The 27,357-nt window shown below is 42.6% G+C and overlaps 2 protein-coding genes across 5 annotated transcripts in view; both read left to right on the top strand.

Annotated features, from left to right (window-relative positions):
- The first annotated feature begins 376 nt into the window (after window positions 1-376).
- Window positions 377-1,315, top strand: LOC129508674 (alpha- and gamma-adaptin-binding protein p34-like). Its single transcript, XM_055323604.1, has one exon. The coding sequence runs from the start codon at window positions 377-379 to the stop codon at window positions 1,313-1,315; it is 939 nt and encodes a 312-aa protein (XP_055179579.1).
- A 12,400-nt stretch (window positions 1,316-13,715) lies between these two features.
- The window catches only part of PPP4R1 (protein phosphatase 4 regulatory subunit 1), a 61,365-nt gene continuing 47,723 nt past the window's right edge, over window positions 13,716-27,357 (top strand). For 2 of the 4 annotated variants that reach the window (XM_055324003.1, XM_055324002.1), the window contains exons 1-2: window positions 13,716-13,830; window positions 14,039-14,083. In XM_055324003.1, the coding sequence (XP_055179978.1) occupies window positions 13,824-13,830; window positions 14,039-14,083 (52 nt within the window). In that variant the 5' untranslated portion in view covers window positions 13,716-13,823. Of the gene's footprint in view, window positions 13,831-14,038; window positions 14,084-16,173; window positions 16,323-27,357 lie in introns of those variants that run through there. The other 2 variants (XM_055324005.1, XM_055324004.1) reach the window with 1 other exon arrangement.

Raw genomic sequence — 27,357 nt, 5'->3', positions numbered from 1 at the left:
AGAAATGAGAGGTAAAAGAGAACAGATGGAGGAATAAAAAACAAGGAGGTGTGATGGTTTCTTTAATTAGCCTGGAGAAAAGAAAAGTTTACCTTGCTCATGGAAGAACAGGTTGAAAAGACAAAATAGTTACTAAATAATCAAATTGAGTTAAGGATACATTTTCTTTATAAAACATCCAAACAGAAAAAAAAAACCCAAATCGTAACATAAAGCATGAAAAATTATTAGGGAGTTCACACATCTGCAACCTTCACTCAGGTTAAGAAACGGAACGTTTCCCACACCCAGAAGCCCTGCTCAAATCCTTTTAATTTTATCCACTCATCCCCCCCCCAAACCCCTCCCCATTATCTCTAAACTGACTTCTAGAGCAATGGCTGCCCCCTGTGTGCTTGTCACCAGCTGCTCCTCCACCTTCTCTGGACACCAGCTGGTCCAGCATAACCTCAGACCAGAGGATCTTCTTGTGGAAGTGACTGCCGATGATGCCATGAGGTTTTATCCCTGGACCATTGATAGTAAATACTATTCAGCAGGTACCAATCTGTGTGTGGTGCCAAACAAATTTCTAATCACTGCAGAAATCATGGAGTCTGTCCAAGCATTTGTGGTTTACTTTGACAGCACACAAAAATCTGGTCTTGATAGTGTTTCTTCATGGCTTCCGCTGGCAGAAGCATGGTTACCTGTAGTCATGATCTTGGTCTGTGACAGAGTGTGCGGAAATGGTGTAAACCGGCAAAAAGCTCAAGAATGGTGTATCAAACATGGCTTTGAATTGGTAGCACTCAGTCCAGACGAGTTGCCTGAGGAGGAGGATGACCTCCCAGAATCTACAGGCATAAAGCGAATCGTTCAAGCCTTGAATGCATACGTGTGGTCCAATGTAGCGATGAAGAATGACAGGAACCAAGGCTTTAGCTCTCTTAGCTCATTGGCTGGAGCAAACCATAGCATTGGGTCAGCAGAGACGTGTCATTCAGAGCAGCCCCATTTGCCAGCACCTGCTAGGACTGAACCCCTCTTGGAGCATCAGGGTGGTGCCTCTAACACAACAGACGCTCAGGCTGATAGCATCGTGGATCCCTTGTTAGATCTGGATATTCAAGAATTAGCCAGTCTTACTACTGGTGGAGGAGATTTGGAGAATTTTGAAAGACTCTTCACAAAGTTAAAGGAAATGAAAGACAAGGGTGCAATGCTCCCTCATGAGCAAAGAAAGTTGCATGCAGGAAAGGTGGCCCAAGCCTTCTGGGTGGCAGTTGGGGGAGACAGAGATGAAATTGAAGGTCTTCCATCTGATGAACACTAAATGATTCATGCTAGGGTCTGACTGCCTGAGATACTTCCCTGCTCCACCCAGTTCTATTTTGCTGAACTTCCCATCATCATGTTGGCCACCTGACTTAGTTCTGGGGCCCCCTTACTTTTAGTTTTTAGTAGGGGATAGTAGGACTTTTCTCCCTTGGTATATTTTAAGAGAGTGAGGACTACAACGACAACAAGGAGTGAGAGTTTTTCAAATACATCTTTTCCAGGAACAGGAGTGAGATGAAGCTCAGCAGCCTGTGTGATTTGCCCAAGTTGAAAGAGAAGGCCACCACACCATTCCAGGTCCGCCTTTTATGTAATGTCTTCTGCAGTTACACTCGATTACTGCAGATCAGGAGCTCGTGCTACCTTTCCTCGGGCTTCTGGATTTTCTGCTTTCAGGGAGCTTGCTGCTCTGAGCTTCGGTGCTTTCGATGGCAGGAAAGGGAGCAGCTGCTGATATGATTTGTGCTGTAGTCGAGGTGGGGCCCTCAGGTTAGTCTATAGCTGAAAAATGCCTCTGGACATTTCATCTGAAATAGAGGGTCTCAGCTCACACTAGAAGCTGTTGAGAAACAAGTATGAATTTTTTGACGATGATAGAGGAGGCAAAGGTGTCCTCCTCTGCTATAGAGATAAAACAAACCCATCTACCTTGCTGGATTGCTGTTGTGGGGACACAGGTAGGGATTTTTGTTTAAGAGAGAGAAGGGAACTTCAGGAATTCCCTGTTCTGGGCCATTGAAGCAGTATGTGATCGTAACCGGAGGCTTTTGCATTAGTCGCACCAAGAAGAAACTGTTCTTCCTTAGAACTCTTGAGATGTCAGAGCTTTGCCATCACACTTCATAGCCTCAAAACAGGGCAGTTTCCCCCCTCTTTGTCTCTGAGAGCCAAACAGATCACTGCCAAAACAGTCATACTGCAGTGTGGGTGAGCCAGGAAAGGATGGGAATGGTTAGGCAGTGAAGCTCTAAGGACCTATGCTACTTCCAGGGCTGGGGGGACGAGGCAGGGGCAGCCTGAGGGGAACTGATTGCCAGAGGGAACGTTTCCAAAGGAAGGGAGGAAAGAGAGCAAATAAAAATCCCTATTTCTGTGTTTGTAGATACTTGGTAATGCACGCCATTAACCTTCACCGTGGTGGTTCTGGACTGGTGCCCCATGGCTCTAGACTGACTGGATGGTGCTGGCTAAGAACTAACCCTGGCCTACCATGGACTGTGAACTCCTTCGGTTACCAGCAGAAACAAGTTTCAGATGCCGGTCTGTGCACCGCCTTCTAAGTACTTCAGAAAGAACGGCGGGAAGACTGGAATGTCTCAGGTTCTGGACCAGGGCAGCCACCAGGAGGGAAGGTTTCAGTGACTGGAGCACTCAGGAAGAGCCATCATCACAGGCAACTTTAGCAGTTACCTTGCTTTGGTGACTCTTTTTTTTCCCTCTTCCTTTTCTTTTTTCCCCTCTTTTAACTATTGTGAAGGTCTTTGAGACGGTAGTTGATCACCATCCCATCATTGTTTCTTTGAGGTGACATTAGCTATTTATTAAGAATATAAGGGAAGTTGGCTCTGGGATTGCAAAATGAAAGGCAGAATGCTCTTCTCAAAACATGAAGGGTTCCAAAAAATACATCAGGTCACATGGTTAGGAAAGACAGACTAGAAAAAGCTCTGAATGTGATTTTTGTGGATTGAACAAAGCCAGGTGATTAAAATATGATTTATTTATAAAGTAAAAAAATAAATAAACTGACTTCAAACACCAAAGACTAGTTTTGCCTGTTTTTAAATTTTAAACAGATGGAATCATATGGAATGTATGCTTCACTCTCTGGCTTCTATCAATGTTACATCTGTGTGAGTCACTCATTTTACAATGGGTGACACTTGCTCATTCATTTTTGTTGCTGTATAGTATTTTCATGATATGAATATACCACAACTTTGCCTATCCATCCTGAATGCTGATGGACACTTGGGTATTTTCTAAATTGGGAGTTTTTACAAATAATGGTGTACATAATGTGTACATATCTTTTGGAGTGAAATTGCTGGATCATAGATTCTGTGTGTGTTTGGCATTAGTAAATATTGCCAACTATTTTCTAAAGTGGTTGAACCAAATCTCCAAGAATATTGTATGAAAGTTGTGTCACTCTATGTGGTGGAATAATGGTCCCCCTGTAAAGGTGTCCATTGTCCTACTTCCCAGAATCTGTGAATATATTACTTTACATAGCAGAAGGGACTTTACAGTTATGATTAAACTAAGGATCTTGACAGAGAGGGATTACTCTGGATTATACAGGTGGGCCCAATGTTATCACATGAGTCCTAAAATGTGGAAGAGAGGGGAAGAAAGTCAGAGGAGATGTGACCATGGAGGGGATGGTCATAGACAGATAATGCTGCTGGCTATGAAGATGAAAGAAGAACACACGAGCCAAGAAAAATGGAGGTCTCTAGAAACTAGAAGAAGCAAGGAAACAAATTTTCCTGTAAATCGTCTGGAAAAGAAAACGGCCCTGCTAAAGCATTGATATATCCCAGTGAGACTTGTGTCAGACTTCAGACTTCAGACCCACAGAACTGTAAGAGAATACATTTGAGTTGCTTTAAGTCCCTAAATTTGTGATAGTTTGTTATATCATCAACAGTAAAATAAGAGACTCCACATCCTCAACAACATTTGGTATTTCAAGCTCTCCGCTATTCTGGTAGGTGTATTATAGTATCTCATCATAGTTTTAATTTATATTTACTTGATGAAAAATTATAGTAAGCACCTTTGCATATGTTTCTTAGCCATGTGGATATACTCTTTATGATGTCCCTGTCTATTGCCCGTTTTCCTATTGACTGTCCTTTTCTTATTGATTTGTGTAGTTCTTTGTATATCTTTGTATTTATATTATCTTCCACTTTATAGCATGTGTTTTCCCTCTCCTAATAGTGTCTTGGGATGACAGAACTTCTAAGATAGTCCAATTTATGGACTATTATCTACGGCCAATTTATGCATGGCCGGTGTTATTATGTCTGTTTAAGAAGTCAACCCTTACCCCAAGGCCAAGATATTCTTCAAGAAGATATTTTGAAGCTTTATTGTTTGACATTTCATATTTGTATCACAACCCCTCTGGAATTGATTTTTATGTATGGAGTGAGGTAGGGATCAAGTTTCTTTTTTTTTTTTTCCCCCTCACATGACACTCCAGTTGACCTAGTTTTCCATTACAACTCTACAGTGTCTTTCTCTTACTACTATACATTGCTGCTGCTGTTATCAGGCAATTCATACATGTGTGAGTCTGTCTTCTGGACTCTTTGTTGGTGTATTTGTTATGTCCAATCCATTACCACACACTCTTAATTTTTGTAGCTTTAATATATATCTGGACATTCAGTAAAGGATATTCATCTCATTTGTTCGTTGTCCTTCAAAATTATTGGCTATCTTGTCTTGGCCTTTTGCATTTCCACATAGACATTTCTTTTTTTTTCTTTTTTTAGACTTTATTTATTTATTTATTTATTTATTTATTTATTTATTTATTTATTTATTCATGAGAGACACACACAGAGAGGGGCAGAGACACAGGCAGAGGAAGAAGCAGGCTCCATGCAGGGACCCTGATGTGGGACTCGATCCCAGGACTCCAGGATCATGCCCTGGGCTGAAGGCAGCGCTAAACTACTGAGCCACCCGGGCTGCCCTCCACATAGACATTTCAAATCAGACTGTGAATACACACACACACATACAAATTGCTCATATTTTTATTGAGAGTGAATCGAATCTGATGCAATTGACATCTTTACAAAATTGAGTTTTCTAATCTATGGCCTTGATGTGGCCTTACATTTTACTTAAGAATTTAATAAATTTTGCTCAATAATGTCTTTCTAGTTCTCTATGTAATGGTCCTGCATATCTTTCATTAGATTTATTTCTAGGATTTGACTTTTTTTTTTAAGATTTTATTTACTTATTTGAAAGAGAAAGAGCATGCATAAGAGAGAGAGAGAGAGAGAGAGAGAAAGAGAACAAGCAGAAGGAGAAGCAGGCACTACTCAGAGTAGGGAGCCCAACATGGGACTTGATCCCAGGACCCCAAGACCATGACCTAAGCTGAAAGCAGACACTTAACTGAGCCACCTAAATGCCACTAGGATTTGACTTTTTAAATGATATTATAAATGGTATTATATTATAAATGGTATTATATTTTTAGATCTATGTACAATTATTGAATACTGACATACATAGAATTGACATTGTGTCTAGTGACTTTACTAAATTTACTTCTTAATAATTTATTTGTGTATTCTTGTATTTTCTGCAGATACAATCAGACCATTTATGAATAATGACAGCTTTACTTTGGAAGAGGCACATTTTATGTAGGAGAATGTGGAGAAATTGGAACCCCTATACATTACTGATAGGAATATAAAATGGTGTGGCTGCCTTGGACAACAGTTGGCAATTCCTCAAAATGCTAAAGATATAGTTACCATGGGATCCAACAATCTCAATACTAGGTATATAACCAAGTGAACAGAAAGCATGAATCTATACAAAAACTTGCATGTAAATGTGTATAGTGGCATTATTCACAATAGCCAAAAAGTAGAAAGCACCCAAATGTCTACAACTAATGAGTGGATAAATAAAATGTTTACCTACATAATAAGGTATTATTCATCCATAAAAAGGAGTGAAATACTGATAGGTGCAACTTGAAAATATTATGCTGAATGAAAGAAGCCAGTCACAAAAGGCCACATATTTTATGAACCCATTTATATAGTACATCCAGAATAGGCAAATCCATCCAGGCAGAGATTAGTGATTTTCTAGGCCCAAGGTTTGTGGGGGTGGTAATGGGGAGTGACTATTAATGAGTACGTTTCTTTTGAGGATGATGAAGTATTCTCAAACTAGATGTGATGATGGTGGTACAACTCTATGAAATAGTTTCAAAACCATTGAACTGTACACTTTAAATGGATCACTTCTATAGAATATGATTTATATCTCAATAAAAGTATTAAAAATTTTTTATGTGGGACCTTGAAAGCTTAAAAAAGGAGCTAAACATAAACTAATGTTTTGTAGTATAATAGGTAAATTGGGAGATTTTTGGCAATTCTTATTTTTTCTTTATACTGTTTTGGATTTTTATACATGTATTTTTAAAAAACATTTGTGTATTTTAGAGAGAGTGTGTGTGTGGGTGGGGGAGAGAGAGAGAATCCCAAGCAGGCTCCATACCCAGCACAGAGCCCAACACAGAGCTTGATCCTGTGACCCCAAGAACACAACTGGAACCGAAACCAAGAGTTGGATGCACAACCAACTGAGCCACCCAGGCACCCCTATACATTATTTTTATAACTGGAAAAACAAAAAAGAATATATGTCACAAAGAGGTAGAATTTCTCCCTCCTCAGCTCCCCCCAGTAGCAACAACAATAAAAACAAACAAACAAACAAAAACACTAGGAACATAGTTTGAAGGAGTAAAGAGTTGGCACCTGAGTTCAAGATTGTCTTAACCCAGGATAACTTGGCTTGAAACAAAAGTGTTAGGTGGTGGTAAATGGCAGCTAATGAAGCAAAGGGCATTTGATGGAAAGACTATTTATATATACTTATAGTCTATATATATATATTTTATTTTTTTTTATTATTATTTTTTTTAATCTATGATAGGCACACAGTGAGAGAGAGAGAGGCAGAGACACAGGCAGAGGGAGAAGCAGGCTCCATACACCGGGAGCCTGACGTGGGATTCGATCCCGGGTCTCCAGGATCGCGCCCTGGGCCAAAGGCAGGCGCTAAACCGCTGCGCCACCCAGGGATCCCTATATATATATATTTAATTGAGGTAACTGGCGTACAATATTGTATCAGTTTCAGGTGTGCAACACAGTGATGAGACACTTGTACACACTGCAAACTGTCTGCCACACTAAGTCTAGTTACTGAGAAGATGCTATTAAGGCACATGTTTGGGATTTTCACGGAATTAGTACAAGCAAAATATTAGAAAGATAGTTTTTGCATTCTTGGCCAGAGTGAACTGAAAAAGACTGGTTAGAAAGTTGCTAGTGTGGTTTGAAGTGGTAAATACTCTGGTCAGGATGCTTTGTGAAAAAAGAGTTGAAAAGGTGATCTTAAATGTTTCAGTGGTTAAATCAGCAGGGAATAGCGAAGGCCTAGTTGGCAAGAGCTTACACGTAAAAGGACAGAGGCTCTCCCGATGCCAGAGAAATTGGCTGAGGAACAGTTTTGATGGAAAAGTCGTGAACATGATGATATATGAATGCTATTAGAATGAGGATTCCAATGTTTGAATTTCAATTCCCCTACTTGTGATCTGACTTTTGACAAATTATTTAACCTCTTTGAGCTTTGGTTTCCCTTATTTTAAAAATGGTAATATAAGGGGGACCTGGGGGGTCCATCATTTAAGTGGTGTCCACCTTCAGCTCAGGGGGCTGGAGGCTCCGGGGGAGCCTGGGATAGAGCCCCTTGTCCCCGCCCTGCTGAGCAGGGAGCCAGTTTCTCCCTCTGCCCTTCCGCTCCCCCCTGCTAACCTCTGCCCCTACTAAGCTCCTCTCCCCCCTTCAAATAAATAAATAAATAAAATATTTTTAAAGAAATGGTAATACCAGTATCTACTTCACAGTTGTTTTACGGGTTAAAGCAGGAAGTACATAAAAGCATTCAGCAGGATACCTGACACATATAACTCAAAAATATAGTTGCCAAATGCACTATATATTACCATTGGGGGGGAATGAGGTGGCGGGTACACAGGACCTCCTTGCACGTTTTTTTTTTCAATTTCCTATAAGTCTGTAATTATTTCAAATTAAAGTTTTAAAATGTATTAGCTATCTTGTGTACGAATTGTATTGCATCGTCGTGTTAATTCTTTTTAAAATTTTTTATTTTTTCATCAAGTGAAGTAAAGACCAGGAACACAAGCAATTGGTTACAAAGAGTTACCCAGAAGTGAAATGAGAATGGAAGCAATTTCTTCTGAACCATAGAGCCACCATAGAACCACAAGGCAACATTCCTGTGAAGTGACCTTGGAATCAATGTATGAGGGGCACCTGAGTGCCTCAGTGCCTTTGGCTCAGGTTGTGATCCCGGGGTCCTGGGATGGAGTCCCACATCAGTCCCGCTCCCCTCCCTGCAGAGAGCCTGTTTCCCCCTCTGCCTATGTCTCTGCCTCTCTGTGTCTCTCATGAATAAAAATAAAATCTTAAAAAAAAAAAAGACTCAAGGTATGGTTTATTCGTTGAGTTTATCTGGGTTTCAATATGCGGTTTACCTATGGTATTTTCCTGGTTCAACCTGACCCATCCATCCAGATTTAGAATAATAAACATTTCCTCAGCACATACTCTTGTGGGGTAGGCTCTTGAACATTGCTTTGAACTGCAGCTAACATTTTCTGCATTTGAAGAGAAAGGCACACATTAATACTGCTATTTTAATACACTTATTGCTTGCCATTCTCACATCTTAGTATTTACAATAAAGTTAAACCTTGTGAAACAAATTGTACAGGATGCTGTACCTCGGCTGGAATAACTGTATCTCCGTGGAGAATCCTTTTGGCTCTACTAACGTGGAGAACAGGAGAGCACTTCACATAGTGGATAAGAAAGAGGGTTTATTTTCTTTTATACTGGATTTACAATGGTGGTTCTAACAGGATGCTCTATTCTGTTCAGAACAAGCCTGTGCTAAAACTTGCAGTGGTGGCTGACCACAGGACAGAGCTTATGTTCTGCTGCATTCCACAGGCAACCTTCAACTCTTAGAAGTAGAGAAAGAATGGCCTGAATAGGGCTGACTCAGATGGGGCTCAGTTCTGCAGCTACTTTCTCTGCCATTCTGTCTTTCTTTTCTCAGATGGTCTGACAAAATGGATGTTTAGCTGATGTGAGTAAAAATAGATCCAATGTCGTTGAAAAACAACCAAACTATGAAAGACCTGGGAAAGGCTAAGATTTCACATTTTGGAATGTCGCCTTGACATAGAAGTTAAAGGGACCTGGAAGAGGCAAGGGAACAAAAAGATAAGAAATATTTTACACAAATATTTACCTTTTTACAATTTACCAAAATAGGTAATGGAGGCTTTCAGTAAGAGATTAATTGGGGCCATTAATTTAAAAAGAAAAAAAAAAAGAGAAAATGTTGCTTTTACTTGACAATGGCAATCTGTGAGGGACATTTCATCAACCTGGCTCTTAGAAAACAGAGAGATAAATAAAAATGAATTTAAAAATGTGTTTAAAAAGCACTTTCTCATATAAGTATTTCTCCATTTTCAGACTGGTTCATCTTCTATTATTCAAAACAATAACTAAAAGATCTGCCTTTTATATCTTTTCACCTTCAGGAATGAACATTCTGAAGAAAAAAGTAAACAGTTCAATTACCAATACAAGAATTAATAGCATCAAGCAGTGCCAGGTAGGTTTCTTTTTCTGGTAATATTTTCCTCATGATATTTATTGTGTTTGAAGAGCCAAACACATTGATTTCCAAGGCTCCTTGGCAACTAAAGGAAGTTTTCACTTGAAAGAGGACTTATTCTGAAAAATTCAAGCTTTCATAGCCACATACTCAATAATTTTAAAAAATTGACTTGTGGGGTGCTGGCTAGCTCAGTTGGTAGAAGATGTGGCTTTTGATCTCGAGATTGTGAGTTTGAGCCCCATGTCAGGTGTAGAGATTACTTAAAAATTAAATAAATGGGGACACCTGGGTGGCTCAGCGGTTGGGCGCCTGCCTTTGGCCCAGGATGTGATCCTGGAGACTGGAAATCGAGTCCCACATCGGGCTCCCTGCATGGAGCCTGCTTCTCCCTCTGCCTATGTCTCTGCCTCTCTCTGTGTGTGTCTCATGAATAAATAATAAGTAAGTAAGTAAGTAAGTAAGTAAGTAAGTAAGTGGGACGCCTGGGTGGCTCAGCGGGTAAGCCTGCCTTTGGCCCAGGATGTGATCCTGGAGACCGGAATCGAGTCCCACATTGGGCTCCCTACATGGAGCCTGCTTCTCCCTCTGCCTATGTCTCTGTCTCTCTCTGTGTGTGTCTCATGAATAAATAATAAGTAAGTAAGTAAGTAAGTAAGTAAGTAAGTGGGACGCCTGGGTGGCTCAGCGGGTAAGCCTGCCTTTGGCCCAGGATGTGATCCTGGAGACCGGAAATCGAGTCCCACATTGGGCTCCCTACATGGAGCCTGCTTCTCCCTCTGCCTATGTCTCTGTCTCTCTCTCTGTGTGTGTCTCATGAATAAATAAATAAATAAATCTAAAAAAATAAATAAATAAAATCTTTGAGAAAAATTGACTTGTGACATTCCCTCTATTACACAGATTTCAGTGGCAAAGCAGGTTCAGACTTTACACTTTGTGGTGCTCTCACCACTTAACTTCTAGAATCCACAGGCTACATGATAAATGAAATTGGGGTAAGGGCATATAGAAAAATGATGGCTATTCTTTGCTTAAATACCATTTTTCATAAGGAGGGAACAGAGTGAGTTTTATAAGTGCTGGTTTAAAAACCATGTATCTTTACAAAAGGAGTAGAGAAAAGAAATCAAATGTAAAAAAACATGCAGTTATGCTGACCTGTGAGTAGGGAAACCCTCATCAAAATGGCTAAAAATCATACTGCCTAAAAGGACCTGTAGTAACATGTAAAGCAGGTAGGATAACAAGTGCATAGTTCTTGAAGAACATGTAGAAAAATTACATAGACCCTCCTCTTTTGCTGCCTTCCCAGAGGGGTGAGAGAAAGTTTACTGAGGCCCAGCTACCAAAGGCAGAGTTCCTTCATATTTCTGTATCCCAGGCTAGCAATTTGGCACATCATCTCTATTTTACTACCATCACTGAGATTTATAAATCTGACTTCTGGATAGATTGTCCAGATAGTTTTTGTCATCTTTGTATCTCCAGTGGCTGAAGTAGAGTTGGAAGCCTGTAGATTTTGTGTTATTGGTAGAGCAGCAGTTAGTGCAAAGAGCCAAATCTTCTCCCCCTCTTTTTTTTTGCTAAAATGGTAGGTGGTCAAGACAAATACCCGCAAGCAGGGCCGAACTCTCATGGCCTGAGTCAACTGGGACTGGATTCTGTTAATAGTTTGTGAATTTCTAATTGCCATTAAGGATTTCTGTCATTTTGACGATTTAGCATCAGCTGAATTCACATAAGGGCATTCTGCAAGGGAAAGAAAAAAATAGGATGAGTTTGGCCTTTATTCTACTTTTGAGAAAATTAGACACACATCTGGAGTAATAGATTCTATTCTTATTTTTATTGCTTTTGGAAATGTAATACATAATGTATACAATCTGTTCTACCTTCTAATATCTGAGAGGGAAGTTTTTGGAATACCTATGTGGAACCCACTCTATTACACAGCATTATGAATTTCAGAGGATTGATCCGATCCTTAGTCTGATTTTCAACAGCATTAAATGCCCATACAGTAGGATAAGGTGCCCAACCCCTTGCAGTCAAAAGTCTATGTAAAACTTTTGACTCCCCCAAACTTAACTATTTATAGCCTATGGTTGACTGGAAGCCTTACCAATAACTTAGCTGATTTGTATATAGTATGTATTATATACTGCATCCTTACAATAACACTTAAGTCTTTCCAAAATTTCTAGGCTATGCTGTTTGAGCTTTTTTTTAAGATATTTATTTATTATTATTTATTATTTACTTGTTTATTTATTTAGTTATCTGAGATAGAGAGAGAGAGAGAGAGAGAGAAGCATAGACACAGGCAGAGGGAGAAGCAGGCTCCATGCAGGGAGCCCGACGTGGGACTCAATCCCGGGTCTCCAGGATCAGGTTCTGGGCTGAAGGCGGCGCCAAACCGCCGAGCCACCAGGGCTGTCCTGTTGAGCATTTTTAAATCGTTGCAAATCTCCCCCAATTTTTCCAATATATTTATTTTTTAAAACCTACACACAAGTTCAAACCCATGTCGCTCAAGGGTCAACTGCATAGTGTCCTCCGTCAGGACCGCAATGCAGAAAGGGACAAGCTGAAAATTCAGAATTTCCTCTCTCCAAGAAACCAGGCCCTAATGTGGTATCCTTCAAACGATTGGGTGTTTTGTTCTTCACTTTGGGAGATTTCCATTTTTGAGGCCCGTAGGTGGAGCTGGAATGGATTAGAGTCTCGGAGACAGGACCGTGTGGAATGGGAGTCAGAAAACTTGGGTTCAGCCTCCACTTTGCACTTGAGCTAATCACTTAACACACGTTAAAAAAAAAAAGCGGCGATAATAAAATCTGTAATAGTGATTTCAGTCGTGCACAGGAAGTGCTAGCCAAACTATTTAAAGTGGAAAAAAAAAAAAAAAAAAGCGGGCAGCCCGGGTGGCTCAGCGGTTTAGTGCCCAGGGCCGGGATCGAGTCCCGCGTCGGGCTCCCTGCATGGAGCCTGCTTCTCCCTCTGCCTGTGTCTCTTTCTCTCTTTCTCTGTCTCTCATGAACAAATAAATCTTTTCTAAAAAAGGGTGGGGGGAGCTAATCGTAGGGCTGTTCCCGGAGCACCTCCCAGGTAGCAAGCGCCCTGCTGGGTCCCTCACACTCTTCACTGACCGCGGTGATCCTGGCGCAGGCGCCCCCTCCACCGGCACGCGGGCTACCCCCCAAGAAAACGGCAGGACGGGGATCCGAACCCAGGCCCGCCGCGCCCCCGCCGGGGCTCTTCCCGCTGGGTCAGCGCTCGACGGGCAGGCCCGGGGGCGGCCGGCGGCGCCGCGGCCTCCGACGCGCGGGAGGGCAAGCGGGCGGCGCCGGGATGAGCGTGTCCGTCGGCCGCCTGCCGGCCGGACCCCGCGCTTTGTCCGCCGCCCTGCGCCAGGGCCCCGGCGCGCGGGGAGGCGGCGCTTCCTGCCCCCGGAGGGTGGGCCCCGCGGCCTCCGCCGGGCCTCGGATCGCCGACGGCGTACGTGCAGCCCCGGGGGCGGGGCCGGTGACCCAACAAAGCGGGCCGCGCCGCGGGAGGCCCCGCCCGGGCCGCGCTCCGGGCACACGCCGCAGGGTCCCGGGCCGCTCTCGGCGTCAGGGCGCCTCCGGCCCGGGGTGTGAGCGCGCGCCGCGGAGCCGGGAGCGAGGGAGGCGGAGCAGCGGCCGCCCGGGAGCCGCGCGGGAGCCGCGCAGAGCGGCCGGGCCAGGCGGGGGGCGGGGCGGGGCCGGGCGGGGCGGGGGCGGGGCCAGGCCGGGAGGGGCGGGGCCAGGCCGGGCGGGGAGGGGCGGGGCCAGGCCGGCCCGCGGCGCCCGCCCCCCCGCGCCCCGGAGCCGCCCCGCCCGCGCGCGCCCCCGCCGGCCCGGCCCTCCTGCTCGCCGCCCCGCCCGCGCGCGCGCCCCGGCTCCCCGGCTCGCGCCGCTCCATGTAGCCCCGGCTCCCCGGGAGACGGAGGAGGAGGAGGGGGCGACCACAAGATGGCGGGTACGTGGCCCCCTGGCCTCCGGGCGCGGCGGCGGCGGCGGCGGCGGCGGCGGCGGCGGCGGCGGCGGCGGCGCCTCCCCCCGACTGGCGGCCGGCGCGGGGTCCCGGCGCGGGGAGGAGGCGCCGCGGGGCCGGGAGGGCGGGCGGCGGGGGCGGCGCGCCGGGGCCCGGGGCGCTGACCGGCCTTTCTTCTCTCCCCTCGGCGCAGACCTCTCGCTGCTCCAGGAGGACCTGCAGGAGGACGCGGACGGATGTGAGTGCGCCGGCGCCCGCGGGGAGCGGTGGGGGAGGACGGGCGGGCGGCGGCGGCGGCGGCGGCGGCCTGCGCTCGGGGCTCGGCGCTCGGGGCTCGGCGCTCGGGGCTCGGCGCTCGGCGAGGCGTGGCCCTGGGCCGGCGGGGCCGCGAGCCGCACGGAGGGACCACGGCTCGGGCTCCGCGGCGTCGCCCCCGCGCCTCGGCCGGGGGAGCTCGGGGGCCGCGGGGCGCCCGTCCCGGGGGCCGGCAGCGGCGCGGCCGACGAGTGCGCTTGCGCCCCGCGGGCCTCCGCGGACCCCGGCCGCCGCCCCCGGGCTGCGCCTTCCTGGAGCCGCTCGCGAGTGTCCGCGGCGGGTCGCCGGCCCGGGCTGCGGACCTGGGCGTCCCCCGGAGCCCGGGGCAGTGCTGGGGTGCCGGACACCCCCTGCGATCTGTGGATTCGGGAAGGCTGGAAGGTGTGGCCTTCGCCGGAGTTCCTGGGGCTGGGGAGCTTACTTCTTTATTGCAGAGGTTCGCGGGTCGCCCAGACCTCCCAAAATAGGACGATTTCAGCTTTTCCGTGAGAAAGGGAAGTTTTAAAACAGGCGATCTTTTGTTTGAAAAAAAAAAAAAAAACAAAAAGGAAAGGGGAGGAAAAAAAGAACTTTGACGTTGTCTGCAGAAGACTGTCAGGAAGGAACTGATGTTTAGAGAGGAATTTGTTTGTTTCGTGTGTGCCTGAGCATCCGAAGGTAATTTGGAAATTGTTCTGCGTGGAAATGATAACCACGGTAGAATTTGTGGCGTATTTAGGGGGAGAGCCTGCCCGTTGCTGAGATTTACTGTGGCTAATACCTGGGTAAGTATTTCAGGGATGGCTGCATTCTGAAATTGCTCTTCTGAATTCTGTGTGGTTCGGCCTTAGCGTCGTGTAATGTGGTTTCCCTTGGCCAAATTAAGCTTCATTTTCGGATTCCTAGGTTTTGAGTGAGGTAAGGGGAATTTACTATTCAGAAGGGTTCTCTCAAAAGAGTATTTTTAAAGCAAATGAACCATATGCAGAATTAACTTTCGCTGACTCTGGGTTGGTGTTTTTGGTGTTTTTTGGTTAAGTACAAAGCTCTCTTACACAGGGAGCAGTACTCACATAGTGAGGGACAGCTTTTACACCTTTTCACCTAACGCTTTATGTTAGGCCACCTGTCTGCCTGCTAGTGAGTTGAAAAGGCCATTCAAGGCAGCTGTTGATTGCTTGCAAAGTTAAGGTTGGTAAGGTGGCTCTGATCGTTATCTCAAACAGGGGCTTCTCATTCCTGTGATTAGGTTCAAGACTTTATAAATAGAAGACACAGCAGTCAGCAGGGGTTTAGGAATGCACACAGCAAGAGCTTTTGCCCCTTCATTTATTTTCATTTCTTGTGCCATGCACTCTTAAAGGATGAGCTATAGTGTCCCGTTTCCTCATTGAGTCTGCAGAAGCCTAGTCTAGGAGGGAAAGCACACCTGTGAAGAACTCAGCAATGATTTATTCATGAGCTGCAAGACTTCTGTGTACCGAGGATATAGCTCTGCAAAGGACGGCCACAATCTATGCCCTCTAGTGGTTTATAAGCAGTTTTAATATAAGTGTGATGAAGAAGAAGATACTAGAGGCAGCATAACAGTAGTTAATAGACAACACTCTAGAGCCAGACTCTCGTGTTCCAGTTTTGTTATTATCATTTTGGACAGACCCCTGCAACTCCCTAAACCTCTGTATGCTCACGTTTCGTCATTTGTAAGTAAGCATACTAAGTATTGCCTATTTAGAGTTGTTTAGAGCCTTACATAAATTAAGATACGTAAAGCACTGAGTACTTGGTAAATACTGTTAAGTGGTGGTGGTTATGAGTGAAGAAGGGAAGCTTAGAAGAGGAAATACTGATGTTGAACGTTACAGAATTAATGTAATTATAGATGTTGCTAATGCTTGCAATTAACTTATTAAAGGTTCTGTTCCCAGTGTGTTTTAATTTAGGATAAAACATTACACATCTGAAGGCATAGTTTATTTGCATATTTATGAATTGATTTAAGACTTTGTTAGAATAATTGCATATTTTTTTCAGTTGCTAAGGTCCTTACGGGTGCTACCTTTACCTGGAATATTTGGGAACAAAGGATCTTTGAACATGTGGCCAGTTGAAGGACCACTTGCTGTCTGTTGTGAAGGGAGAAAGAATGAGGAGGAAATCTGGCTTTGATGCCTAGGCCAAGGGTAAGAGAAATGGAGAGAAAATGAGAAAGCTTGTCACCTCCTGGAGAAGCTGGAGAAGGTAGAGAGGACCAGAGATGTTAGAGAGAATGAAGCTTGGGCTGCCCTTACAACTAGAAAGTATCGTATGAGCTTGATTTTCTGTCTCAGGCAAACCCTGGGATGGAGGCCCGCCTCCATCCATACTGTATACCAGGTCCTGCTGCTTCAGCCCAACTAGGTCTAAGTCGGTGCTCGTGATGGGAAGAAATTACGTTCTTGCCGAACTCTAGAATCTTGGTTGTCTTTCCTAAAAGCAGAACCTAGACTAAGAAGAGAGAAAATTGTACAGGTGATCTGCAGCTGTGGAGGCTAGAAGGGGATCTGGGTGGGGTTTGGATCTTGAACAGTGGTAGGGGGAGGCATTGCCAAGCCTTGATAAGTCCGAGGTCTTTTCTTTTGGTTTGTCTTACGTCCCAAAGTCTCTGTACAGAGCCCATAGAAAAGTGGGTAGAATGGGAGAAGGGTTGGTCAAAGACTGACTTGGCTGATACCCTTGAGAAAAAGAAGCAAAATCCTAGTATGTGAAAAGTGGTGCATTGTATGTACTAGCAGAACATCATGAAGGTAAGTAAAGGAAATGATTAGGTGCTATTAAGGTTGTTCTAGGTTAAAAGTGATACTCTACATACGGTATCATGAAGCATACTTTGAATTTCAAAGTGAAAGCAAGCCAGTAACACTCATTCGAGTATTTCAGCAGAGTGACTTCAGAGTTGGGAAAACACTTTCTGTTTCCTGAATCATGGGAGGCAATGCAAAATCACAGACTTTCAGGGAGAGAGATTTTAAATTTCTGTTGTCAGTTTTCCAGAGATACAGTTTTGATTTATATGTCAATTGCTACATTTCTAAAATAGGTGAGCTAGGACTTTTACACAGATTATTCTTCACAGCATGCCTGTGAGATGTAGGCTGTGGTATTCTGATATTAATAAGTCAACTGATGTGCAAGGGACTAAATTATTTTCTTACGAAATGAAACTCCTTAACTACCAGCCAGAATTTTAAGGTAGGCCTCCTGATTCTAAATACTGTATTTGAAATACTGTCTTGTCTTAAATTGCTCAGTTTACAACATTGAACAGCCCAAGCCTGTTGTATAGGCAATTTGCTTGAGCCCACGCTTAGGATAACCTCGAGGATTAACCTAGCATGCTGCATATGGTTTAATTTAACCAAATGGTCATTTGAATGAAGCTTGGGTGTAATATAGCTTATTTAGTCTTTATGTTAATTTTTCTTTGAGCTGTAACTAGCATGTTGAAGAGCTTTTGGAACTGTATCATGGCATATGCCATACACAGAATTGTTTATATGTGAAGAAGTTTTGGAAATCTTTCACACTATAATGTTTTTCAGGTTTGAGGGCACTGTTGGATGAGTGAATTAAGGGTGGATCCAGAACTAATTTTGGTATAATAACTGCCTGGACTGTACTACTTTCAAAGAGTCTCTGGGCCCTCTGACTACTTTTGAAAATTAGTTTTAATAAGATTCTTTAAGTTCTTGCCACCTAAGGGAAGTAAGGAGTAAAAAAACGGGCTGTGTGTAGTAGTGGCCAGGGAATCAATTAAAAAACTATAGGAAGGTGCCCTTGAAAGTCATGATATTTAGAAGTGTTATTCAGTGGGGATTTGGAAGAGTGAGTCATGAGACTTGATAGCATATTTTGATTGTTACCAACAAGACTGGACAGGAGAAATCTTTATTTAGAGATAATATAATTAATATCCTAGAAAAGCATGCTTAAAAATGGTTTTAGTGGTACCCCATGTGTATAGAATCAGACTTTTTTTTTTTTTTTTTTTTTTAAGAAAAGGGAAAACCCTTTGTAAATATGCATGTCAACTGCCTGGGCTTGTAGTTGCATGACTTTAAAAAAAAAAAAAAAAGCATAGGTTTTTGTTTGCTCTTTACGCCTGTGAAAGACAAATAGCCTTTGCTAGGTAAAGTTCATTAGCCTACCACATTTGTTTGGTCAGTAGTTTAAGATTTCTGGTCCTTTTGCCTCAGTTCTTCCTCTCATCAAAACAGAGAATTTATATTTTAAACTATTCACTCTTCTGTTTGCCTTCTATTTGGGAATTTGGAATTTTTCTCTCTTGATAGCAAAGAACTTTTTGTCATCAGCTACACGATAGGGTGGGCCGTCCCTAGACTAGAATTAAAGTGTTATTCTGCGGTGATCCCTGGGTGGCTCAACGGTTTAGCGCCTGCCTTTGACCCAGGGCGTCTTGTTGGAGACCCTGGATCGAGTCCCACATTAGGCTCCCTGCATGGAGCCTGCTTCTCCCTCTGCCTGTGTCTCTGCCTCTCCCCCACCCTCTGTCTCTCATGAATAAATAAAATCTTTAAAAATAAAAATAAAGTGTTACTCCGCATTTAACTTGGATCTGAAAATAATGTTTTGGGAGGAGGAGGATGTGGCACACCTATGGGATTTGGGTTAAGGAGGTTAAAGGGCTTGCACTGGACTTTCAGCCAGCAGGTCACCTAAGGCCCGCCTTTTCTCCAGATCCATCCTTTGATCCTCCTGTTAGGTCACGTGTTCTTAGTTCTTTACACCACCACCACCCCTGCCACCCCCTACCCTCCCACCCCCCACAGACTTGGGAGCAGGCTTGTTCTCTGGCCTGCTTGATGTCAGGTTGGTGTTTGAACATTTATCATACTGTAATTCTGGAATATATCTCAGTATAGTTTCCTTTTTAAAAAATTTATTGAGGGAGTGCACACACAAACAAGGAGAGGGAGAAGCAGAAGTAGACTCCCCTCTGAGCAGGGAGCTTGATGCCAGTGGATCTCAGGACCCTGAGCTGAAGGCAGGCTCAACCAACTGAGCCACCCAGGCACCAATTCCAGTAGAGTTCTGTGCAGAGGAAATAGCACTTGGTTTTGTAAACATTAGGCCTACATTCTGATTCTGGCCCGTGCTGTTTATTCACTTATTATCTTGAGCAAGGTACTGCACTTTTCTCAGCTGTTCTCTGTCTTTAAAATGTTGACAGACTTTTGGAATGATTCCAGGTTTTGGCTATTACAAATAAAGCCGTGGTGAGCATTCCTGTACAAGTCTTTGTGTGGACACATATGTTCTTTCTCTTGGGTGTGTACCTAGGAGTGGAATGGCTGTCTGCCTTTTTAAGGAATTGCCAAACTGTTTTCCAAAGTGGTTGTACCATTTTACTCTCCCACCAGCAGTGTGTGAGAGAGTTCCAGGTGCTCTACACCTTTGTCATTGTTTGGTGTGGGTGGCCTTCATTTTAGCCATCCTATTAAGTATGTATGGTGGGTTGATTTTTGTTTTTTTGTAGTTTGAATGTGCATTTCCCTAATGACTAATAATGCTCATGTTTTCTTGTGCTCATTTGCCATCTACAATCTTTGACAGTGTCTGTTCAAATCTTTGCCCATTCCTTCATTGGATTGCTTTCTTAAGTTTTGAGAGTTCTTTATATATTCCAGGCACAAGTCCTTTTTTTTTCAGGTATGTGATTTGCAAATATTATTTTCTAGTCTGTGACTTGTCTTATTGTCTTAAAAGTGTTTTTTGAGGAGAAGTTTTGAATTTTGAGGTTCAGTTTGTTATTTTTTCACAAATGCCCTTTTATCATGTTGAGAAACTTCCCTGAGTTTACTGAGAGCTTTTTTGCAATTAGGAGGGGATGTTGGATTTTATCACTTTTTTTTTTTAAAGACTTTATTTAAGAGAAAGCATGAGCAAGGGGGAGGAGTAGAGTTGGAGAAACTGACTCCCCACTGACCAGGGAGCCCGATGCAGAGCTCGATCCCAGGACCCTGGGATCATGACCTGAGTCAAAGACAGATGCTTAATTGACTGAGCCACCCAAGTGCCCTCTTTTTCTGCATCAATGGGTTTTTTTTTTAGTTTTTTTTTAATATGATGAATTACATAGATTTTTAAAAGTGAATACTGTTAATTTTTTTTTTTTAAGATTTTTATTGTTCATGAGAGACAGAGAAGGTAGAGACACAGGCAGAGGGAGAAGCAGGCTTCCTGCACAGTCCAAGGACCCTGGGATCACGACCTGAGCCGGAAACACATGCTCAGCCACTGAGCCACCCAAGTGCCCCAATATTGTTAATTTTTTTAATGGAAAATTTCAAACCTACACAGCAGATGAGTCATCATATACTGACTACTTAGCTTCAACTTTCATTTATCCCCCTCTAACATCTGGGCTTTTTTGGGGAGAAGAGAGGAGGTAGCTACTTTAAAGACATCCTAGGTGTCATTTTAACTATATTTCACAGGGCATGTACTTGAAGTGTGATGTGATGCTCTAATCTGTGAGCAAAAGGGTGTGGTAAATTATGTAAATAAGGCATAGTAAATAATGAAAGCTTAAATAATTAAATTCTTTTTTTTGTTTTTTAAAGATTTATTTGAGAGAGAGCTTGTGGGGGTGAGGGGCGGAGGGAGAGGGAAAGAAAGAGTCCCAAGCAGTCTGCACCTCCATAACAGAGCTGGACATGGGGCTACATCTCAGGACCCTGAGATCATGACCTGAGCTGAAATCAAGAGTTGGACCCTCAGGCGACTGAGCCACTCATACACCCCTAAATGATTAAATTCTTCAGACATTTTTAAAAAAGATTTTATTTATTTATTCATGAGAGACACAGAGAGGCAGAGACATAGGCAGAGGGAGAAACAGGCTCCATGCAGGGAGCCTGATGCGGGACTAGATACCAGGACCCCAGAATCACTCCCTGAGCTGAAGGCAGTCGCTCAACCACTGAGCCACCCGGGCATCCCAAATTCTTTAGACGTTTGCCTTGCTGGTTCTACTGCAATAAAGCACATTTGATAATTACTAAATTCACTTTTATATTGATCACCAGATTAAGAGAAGCAACATCTTGTTTATTTTTATCAAGACAAGCACATTTCACCCTTTTGGCCAGCCTTTATGGTAGCGAAAGCATACTGGTCAACAAAAGTTGAATTTTATATTTTAAATTGGTTTCCCCTATCTGGAAGATGACATAAACTTTAAAAATTTGAGTTGTGCTGTACCTCTAATGAGCCAGTGATCCCAGAATTATAGAAACCAAGAGTTAGGGCAGCCTGGGTGGCTCAGCGGTTTAACGCTGCCTTTGGCCCAGGGTGTGATCCTGGAGACCCAGGATTGAGTTCCACGTCGGGCTCCCTGCATGGAGCCTGCTTCTCCCTCTGCCTGTGTCTCTGCCTCTCTCTGTCTCTGTGTCTCTCATGAATAAACAAAATCTTTAAAAAAAGAAAGAGGGAGGGAGGGAGGGAAAAAAGAAAAGAAAAAAAAAAAGAAAAAAACCAAGAGTTAGAAGGCAGATTATATATTCTTTAAGCAGAAGAAAGTTTAGGCCCCAGGTCTCCTAGATAAGGGTGGCAAGGTGACAGAGGCTAGAATATGATTCAGATCTTGTAGGTTTTGATATTATTTTCCTAGATATCATGTAACCCAGCTCTTTAGCTGCAAAAGGGAGGTGGGAAAATTTTTCTGGATTTTATTTTTTCTAATTACCACTTATTGTCTGTCGGGCATTGTGCTATAACGTTATAGTATTCCCGTGAGGTCTGTGGTAACCATAAAGTTACAAAAGTGGTATCCAATGAGGTTTATCTGATGGTTAAATAATTTGCTCAGTCACCTAACTTGAAAATGTCAGGTTAATGAACCTCTGTGACGCAATCTTTCTACTTTATTACCTTTTACTACTGTATTCTTACTGTCTTCCAACTTCCTTAATTTATCACTTAGGTCATTAACCTCCTAAAGGTTCTGGAAGATATAAAGGTAGTAACATGCTCTTAAGTATTTGATGGATAAAATCACTTTTGTCCTAAGTTGCTCCTGTCTGTCATGGAAATGTTAGAAGCAAAATACATACCTTTTGTGTTTTAAAACACTCGTATGTACAAGAGAGAGCCAGTCGTCATAGTAAAAGTGGGTAAGAACGTTGATGAGATCTACTCCTGTCACTAGCTAATCACCTCAAGTGGTCATTCCAAAATCTGAATTTATATTTAAACTTATTATACTACTTTTAATTTATAGTCAAAGTCAGGTTTTGATATATAAGCCATTTTTACATTTAAATCTATCAACTTAGTTTTTGGTAGAAATAACTTCAAATAAATTCAGGACTTCATTTATTAGAATATTAGAGATTGGTGGTAATTTGGACCTGGATTAGCTCTAATTTTATACCTGGATTACCTATGGAAGGAAGGATTACTTACCAAAGTAATTGGGTTAATAAGACTGTAAGGAAAATGTCTACTTACTGAAGTGAACGAACATCACATCTATAATGTATAGGCCATCCACACTTACAAGGGCTTTGGTATGCTGCATGCTTCTCAGGCAAATACTGTTTAGGAAGCGTGGTCTTGGTAACTAATTTGACAGTGGATAAACACACTGTTGCCTCTTTTAATCTTAAGTATACTTTAGGGAAATGCTTTTAGAATATTCACATAGAGTGAACTTTAGGAAATTGCTCTGGCTTCAATGAGGAGATTAAACATGCTATAGGATGACTTTATACGTATCAGTAAGGATTTAGTAAGCTTTTCATGTTTATAGTTAAAGGAAAGATATCTGATGAACATAGTGTCACAAAGTACAAATTGAAACAGCATACCCGTTGTTTGAGGCTATATTCATAAGGACTAAGTTATACAGTCCTTCAAATTTGTTTTGTCTTTATTTTTTTCCCCCAAGCAGTGGCTTAATTGCATTTCTGCTGTGTTACTAGACCAGCAATTGGAAAGTTTCAGTAAAGGACCAGACTAAATATTTTAGGTTTTGGGGGGGCACATGGTCTCTATGACAATACAGAAATGAATGAGCATAGCTCTCTGCCAATAAACTCTGCAAAAACAGACTAGGGGCCAGTTTAACCTGCTGGCCATAATTTGCTGCTCCTGCACTGTACTGTTAAGTCCAAGGTCTGTTACATTTTTATTCTTTATCTAAAGCAGAGTGCCCACCACATAGTGGACCTTCACATGCTAAAGTGAATCTTGGTTTTTCTGGCCAAGCTAAATATGACCATAAAACCTTACTTGCAGTCAAATAAGGATTATAATTTATTTTCAAATACAAAAAGTTGAATTTAAAAAGTTGAATTAAATGAATTTTAAAAATTTCAGACCCATGCAGAAGTTACACAGGTGTTATAGTTAATTCCAAAATCTCTTCACCTACATTGTTACTGTTAACATTTTGCCACTTTGCTCTATTTTCCTCTATACACTTATATATACACATACATAATGTAACATATACATTGTTCTTAATCTTGTCTTTTGAGAATAAGCTGTAGGAGTCAGGCCCTTTAGCCTGGGTCTCCTAAGAGCAAGGCCATTCCCTCATAATCAGCAATCAGATTCAGGAAATGTAACACTGATACAATTCAAATATATAATAAGTAGTCCATTTTCAAATTTCATCAGTTGTTTGATAATGTTTTTTATGGTGACCATCTTGCCAGTCTAGGCTTCAGCATTGCATGTAGTTATAATGCCTCTTGAAAAGGCTTTGTCTTTCATGATATTGATATTTTTGAAGAATCAATTTGGTTTTATGTTTCCTTATGATTTGATTCAGGTTGTGTGCTTCCCCCTCCCCGCCCCCCCCAAGAATACTATAGATAAGCAGTACTGTGATTTTCTCAGTGCTTCATCTCAGGAGGCACCTGATGTCAGTTGTCCATTATTGGTGGTGGTAATTTTAACCACTTGGTTAAGGTGATATGTGCAGGGTTTCTCCACTTAAAGATTCTGTTCTTTTGTAATTAGGGGAATAGTTTGGCACTGGGGAAATATCCCATTCCCAAACAAACTTACACATTAGTGTTAGAATATGTCCAAGGTTCTTACTTGAATCAATTTACATTTACTGGCTGCCAGTCTGCTTTACAGAAGTTTCCCCTTCCTCCTTATTCATTTGTAGGTTTATTTGTTAAAACATTATCTTAAAGACTTACCTTAAGATAGGTAAGTCTTATAAAAGTGATTAAATCTCCGAAGTACATCTCGTTTTCATTTTTAAAAAGAATGTAAAGAATTGGGAAACAAAATTTGGCAAGTTTTATTGTGGTCTAACTTGTATCAAGGGAAAAATTGAAAGAGAAGAGTGAGGATACATTGCTTTTTTTCAGTTTTAGAGGCTATTATTAGAGACTATATAGCTAATAGAAGGTTGTTGTATTGTGATCAAGCTTGGTGAAAGTTAGGTCCTACAAATTAACCACTCCTCTTTGGTTTGGTACTCCTCAGATTCATTAAAATGCTAATGAGCTTGACTCTATCTGAGCTGAGGATGAAGTATCCTACTCCCCTCCAGGATCCCTGTGGGTTTTCACTAACAAATGTTAATGAATGTGTGTTATTCCAGAGAAGCATTAGACTCTTTTTTAGGTAATACAAAGATTAACAAGACCATATTGCCTTCAGAGAATTTATCTATGTTTGGGGAGGGCTGAAGAAAATGAAAGAAGAAAAAACAACTCCAACACTGCTATTACAGGCCGAACAAAAGCTAGGGCACCTAGCCTGGGGAATTCAAAGCAGGAAGAGATCTTTTTTTTTTTTTTTAATACATTTATTTTTTATTGGTGTTCAATTTGCCAACATATAGAATAACACCCAGTGCTCATCCCATCAAGTGCCCCCCCCCTCAGTGCCCGTCAGCCAGTCACTCCCATCCCCCGCCCATCTCCTCTTCCACCACCCCTAGGTCGTTTCCCAGAGTTAGGAGTCTCTCATGTTCTGTCTCCCTTTCTGATATTTCCCACACATTTTTTCTCCTTTCCCCTTTATTCCCTTTCACTATTTTTTATATTCCCCAAATGTATGAGACCATATAATGTTTGTCTTCCTCCGATTGACTTATTTCACTCAGCATAATACCCTCCAGTTCCATCCACGTCGAAGCAAATGGTGGGTATTTGTCGTTTCTAATGGCTGAGGAATATTCCATTGTACACACAGACCACATCTTCTTTATCCATTCATCTTTCGATGGACACCGAGGCTCCTTCCACAGTTTGGCTATTGTGGACATTGCTGCTATAAACATCGGGGTGCAGGTGTCCTGGCGTTTCATTGCATCTGTATCTTTGGGGTAAATCCCCAGCAGTGCAATTCCTGGGTCATACAGCAGATCTATTTTTAACTCTTTGAGGAACCTCCACACAGTTTTCCAGAGTGGCTGCACCAGTTCACATTCCCACCAACAGTGCAGGAGGTTTCCCCTTTCTCCACATCCTCTCCAACATTTGTTGTTTCCTGCCTTGTTAATTTTCCCCATTCTCACTGGTGTGAGGTGGTATCTCATTGTGGTTTTGATTTGTATTTCCCTGATGACAAGTGATGCGGAGCATTTTCTCATGTGCTTGTTGGCCTTGTCTATGTCTAAGAGGAAGAGATCTTAATGGGAAAGAATAGGAAATGCTTCCTGGATGGTATGTTAAATAGGTAAATTTAAACTGAGATGAGGGTAAAAGGGCAGAAATGGGGCAACTGTAATCACATATGACATGAGAGTTGTGGGAACTGTGATGGGAAATGGGCCCCTGTATGGGCTGTATGCAAGAGAAGGAAAGAGGCTGCCCCGGATCATGTAGTCCCTTGAATTACAGCATGAGAAAGTTGTCCCTAAATCCAGGCTGCTTGGGAGTTTTGGGATGGGGGAGAGCAGGAAGGAAGGGCAGGGAGTGTATTGAACAGAGTAGGACTTTAGGAAGATGAAGGTGGTTGTGATGTGTAAACTGCGTTAGAATGCGGGGAGACGAAATTGAGGGCAGTGGACTTCAAACACAATTACTGTATGCTTCCTAAAAGAGTTTCAAAAACTCTCTCATGCATTTTTTAAATTTACAGTTCTTTTTAAACCTTATAAATGTAACTTACAAAAGTTTTGCAAGTTAAAACTATATAGCATAGCACTTTGATACCCACTCAAGCAGGGAGGGAAGGACAGAAGGACAGAGGGAGAGGGAGAGGAAAAAAGCAGATTCCCCTGCTTTGTGGGGAGCCTGGTGCAGGACTCCTCCCAGGACCCTGAAATCATGATCTGAGCCAAAATCAGCCACTTAACCGACGGAGCCATCCAGGCGCCCCAGGGATGGGGCTTTTTAAAAAGCGTATTCATGGATGAGTGTAGTTTATTGCCAGGAGACAATATTTATCATCAATTTTTACCTTTTAAGACTTGTGTACACTGAGAAATTTTGTTAACATAAGTTGATGGAAAGGGTTTTGTCAACAGCACCATTAATTTCCTTGAACTTCTTCCAACTTATATGCTAAATTTTTAAAAAACATTTATAATATGCCATCAGCCTTTCAAATTTTTTAAAAGCAAAGAATTGAAAAATATCAATATCTGACTTGTGTAAGTATTTGTTACAGTAGAGAGGTGATCTGATATCTTAACACTTTAGTATCTCAACGAGTTCATTTGTCTGACAGTGGAGGTTTTTCCTGCTTTAGGGCAATGTAACATGGTGGCCGTGGACCTGTGAGATAGGTCTTTACTTGTCCTGTGAGAGGCTAGAGATTTTCAAAGAGAAAGCCTTAGGATCCAAGCCCCTCCACACATTTTTGTGATAAGAATATTCCAGGAATTTGGGGTATGGAATATCCCTTAAAGTCATCCATCGTATTTATTCCCAGGAAAAATCTTTGTGTACCTTGTAGGATTCAAGTGCCCTGGTTTTCTGTCAACAAAAGATGTCAGAGCTGCTGGATTAGGGTGTCAGGAACTGAGAGGTGGGAATACAGAATACTTTATAAAAGTAGAATTTATGGTTCTTAGCAACTGATTAGATAATGGGAGCCAGAAAGGTACATTAGGAAGGTAACTGAAAACTTCATGTTTGAGAACTCAAGGACACGGAGAAAGTCCTGAGGAAGAGCTGGGTTTTATAAGATCAGTTTGGACAGTTTACTTTTTAGAACAAATGTGACATTGAGGTAGAGATT

The sequence above is a fragment of the Nyctereutes procyonoides genome, unplaced genomic scaffold (assembly GCF_905146905.1).
Source record: "Nyctereutes procyonoides isolate TBG_1078 unplaced genomic scaffold, NYPRO_anot_genome, whole genome shotgun sequence".
NCBI classification, from domain to species: domain Eukaryota; kingdom Metazoa; phylum Chordata; class Mammalia; order Carnivora; family Canidae; genus Nyctereutes; species Nyctereutes procyonoides.
The sequence above is the reverse complement of the archived record's forward strand: the minus strand, read 5'-3'. Positions and strand labels throughout refer to the sequence as shown.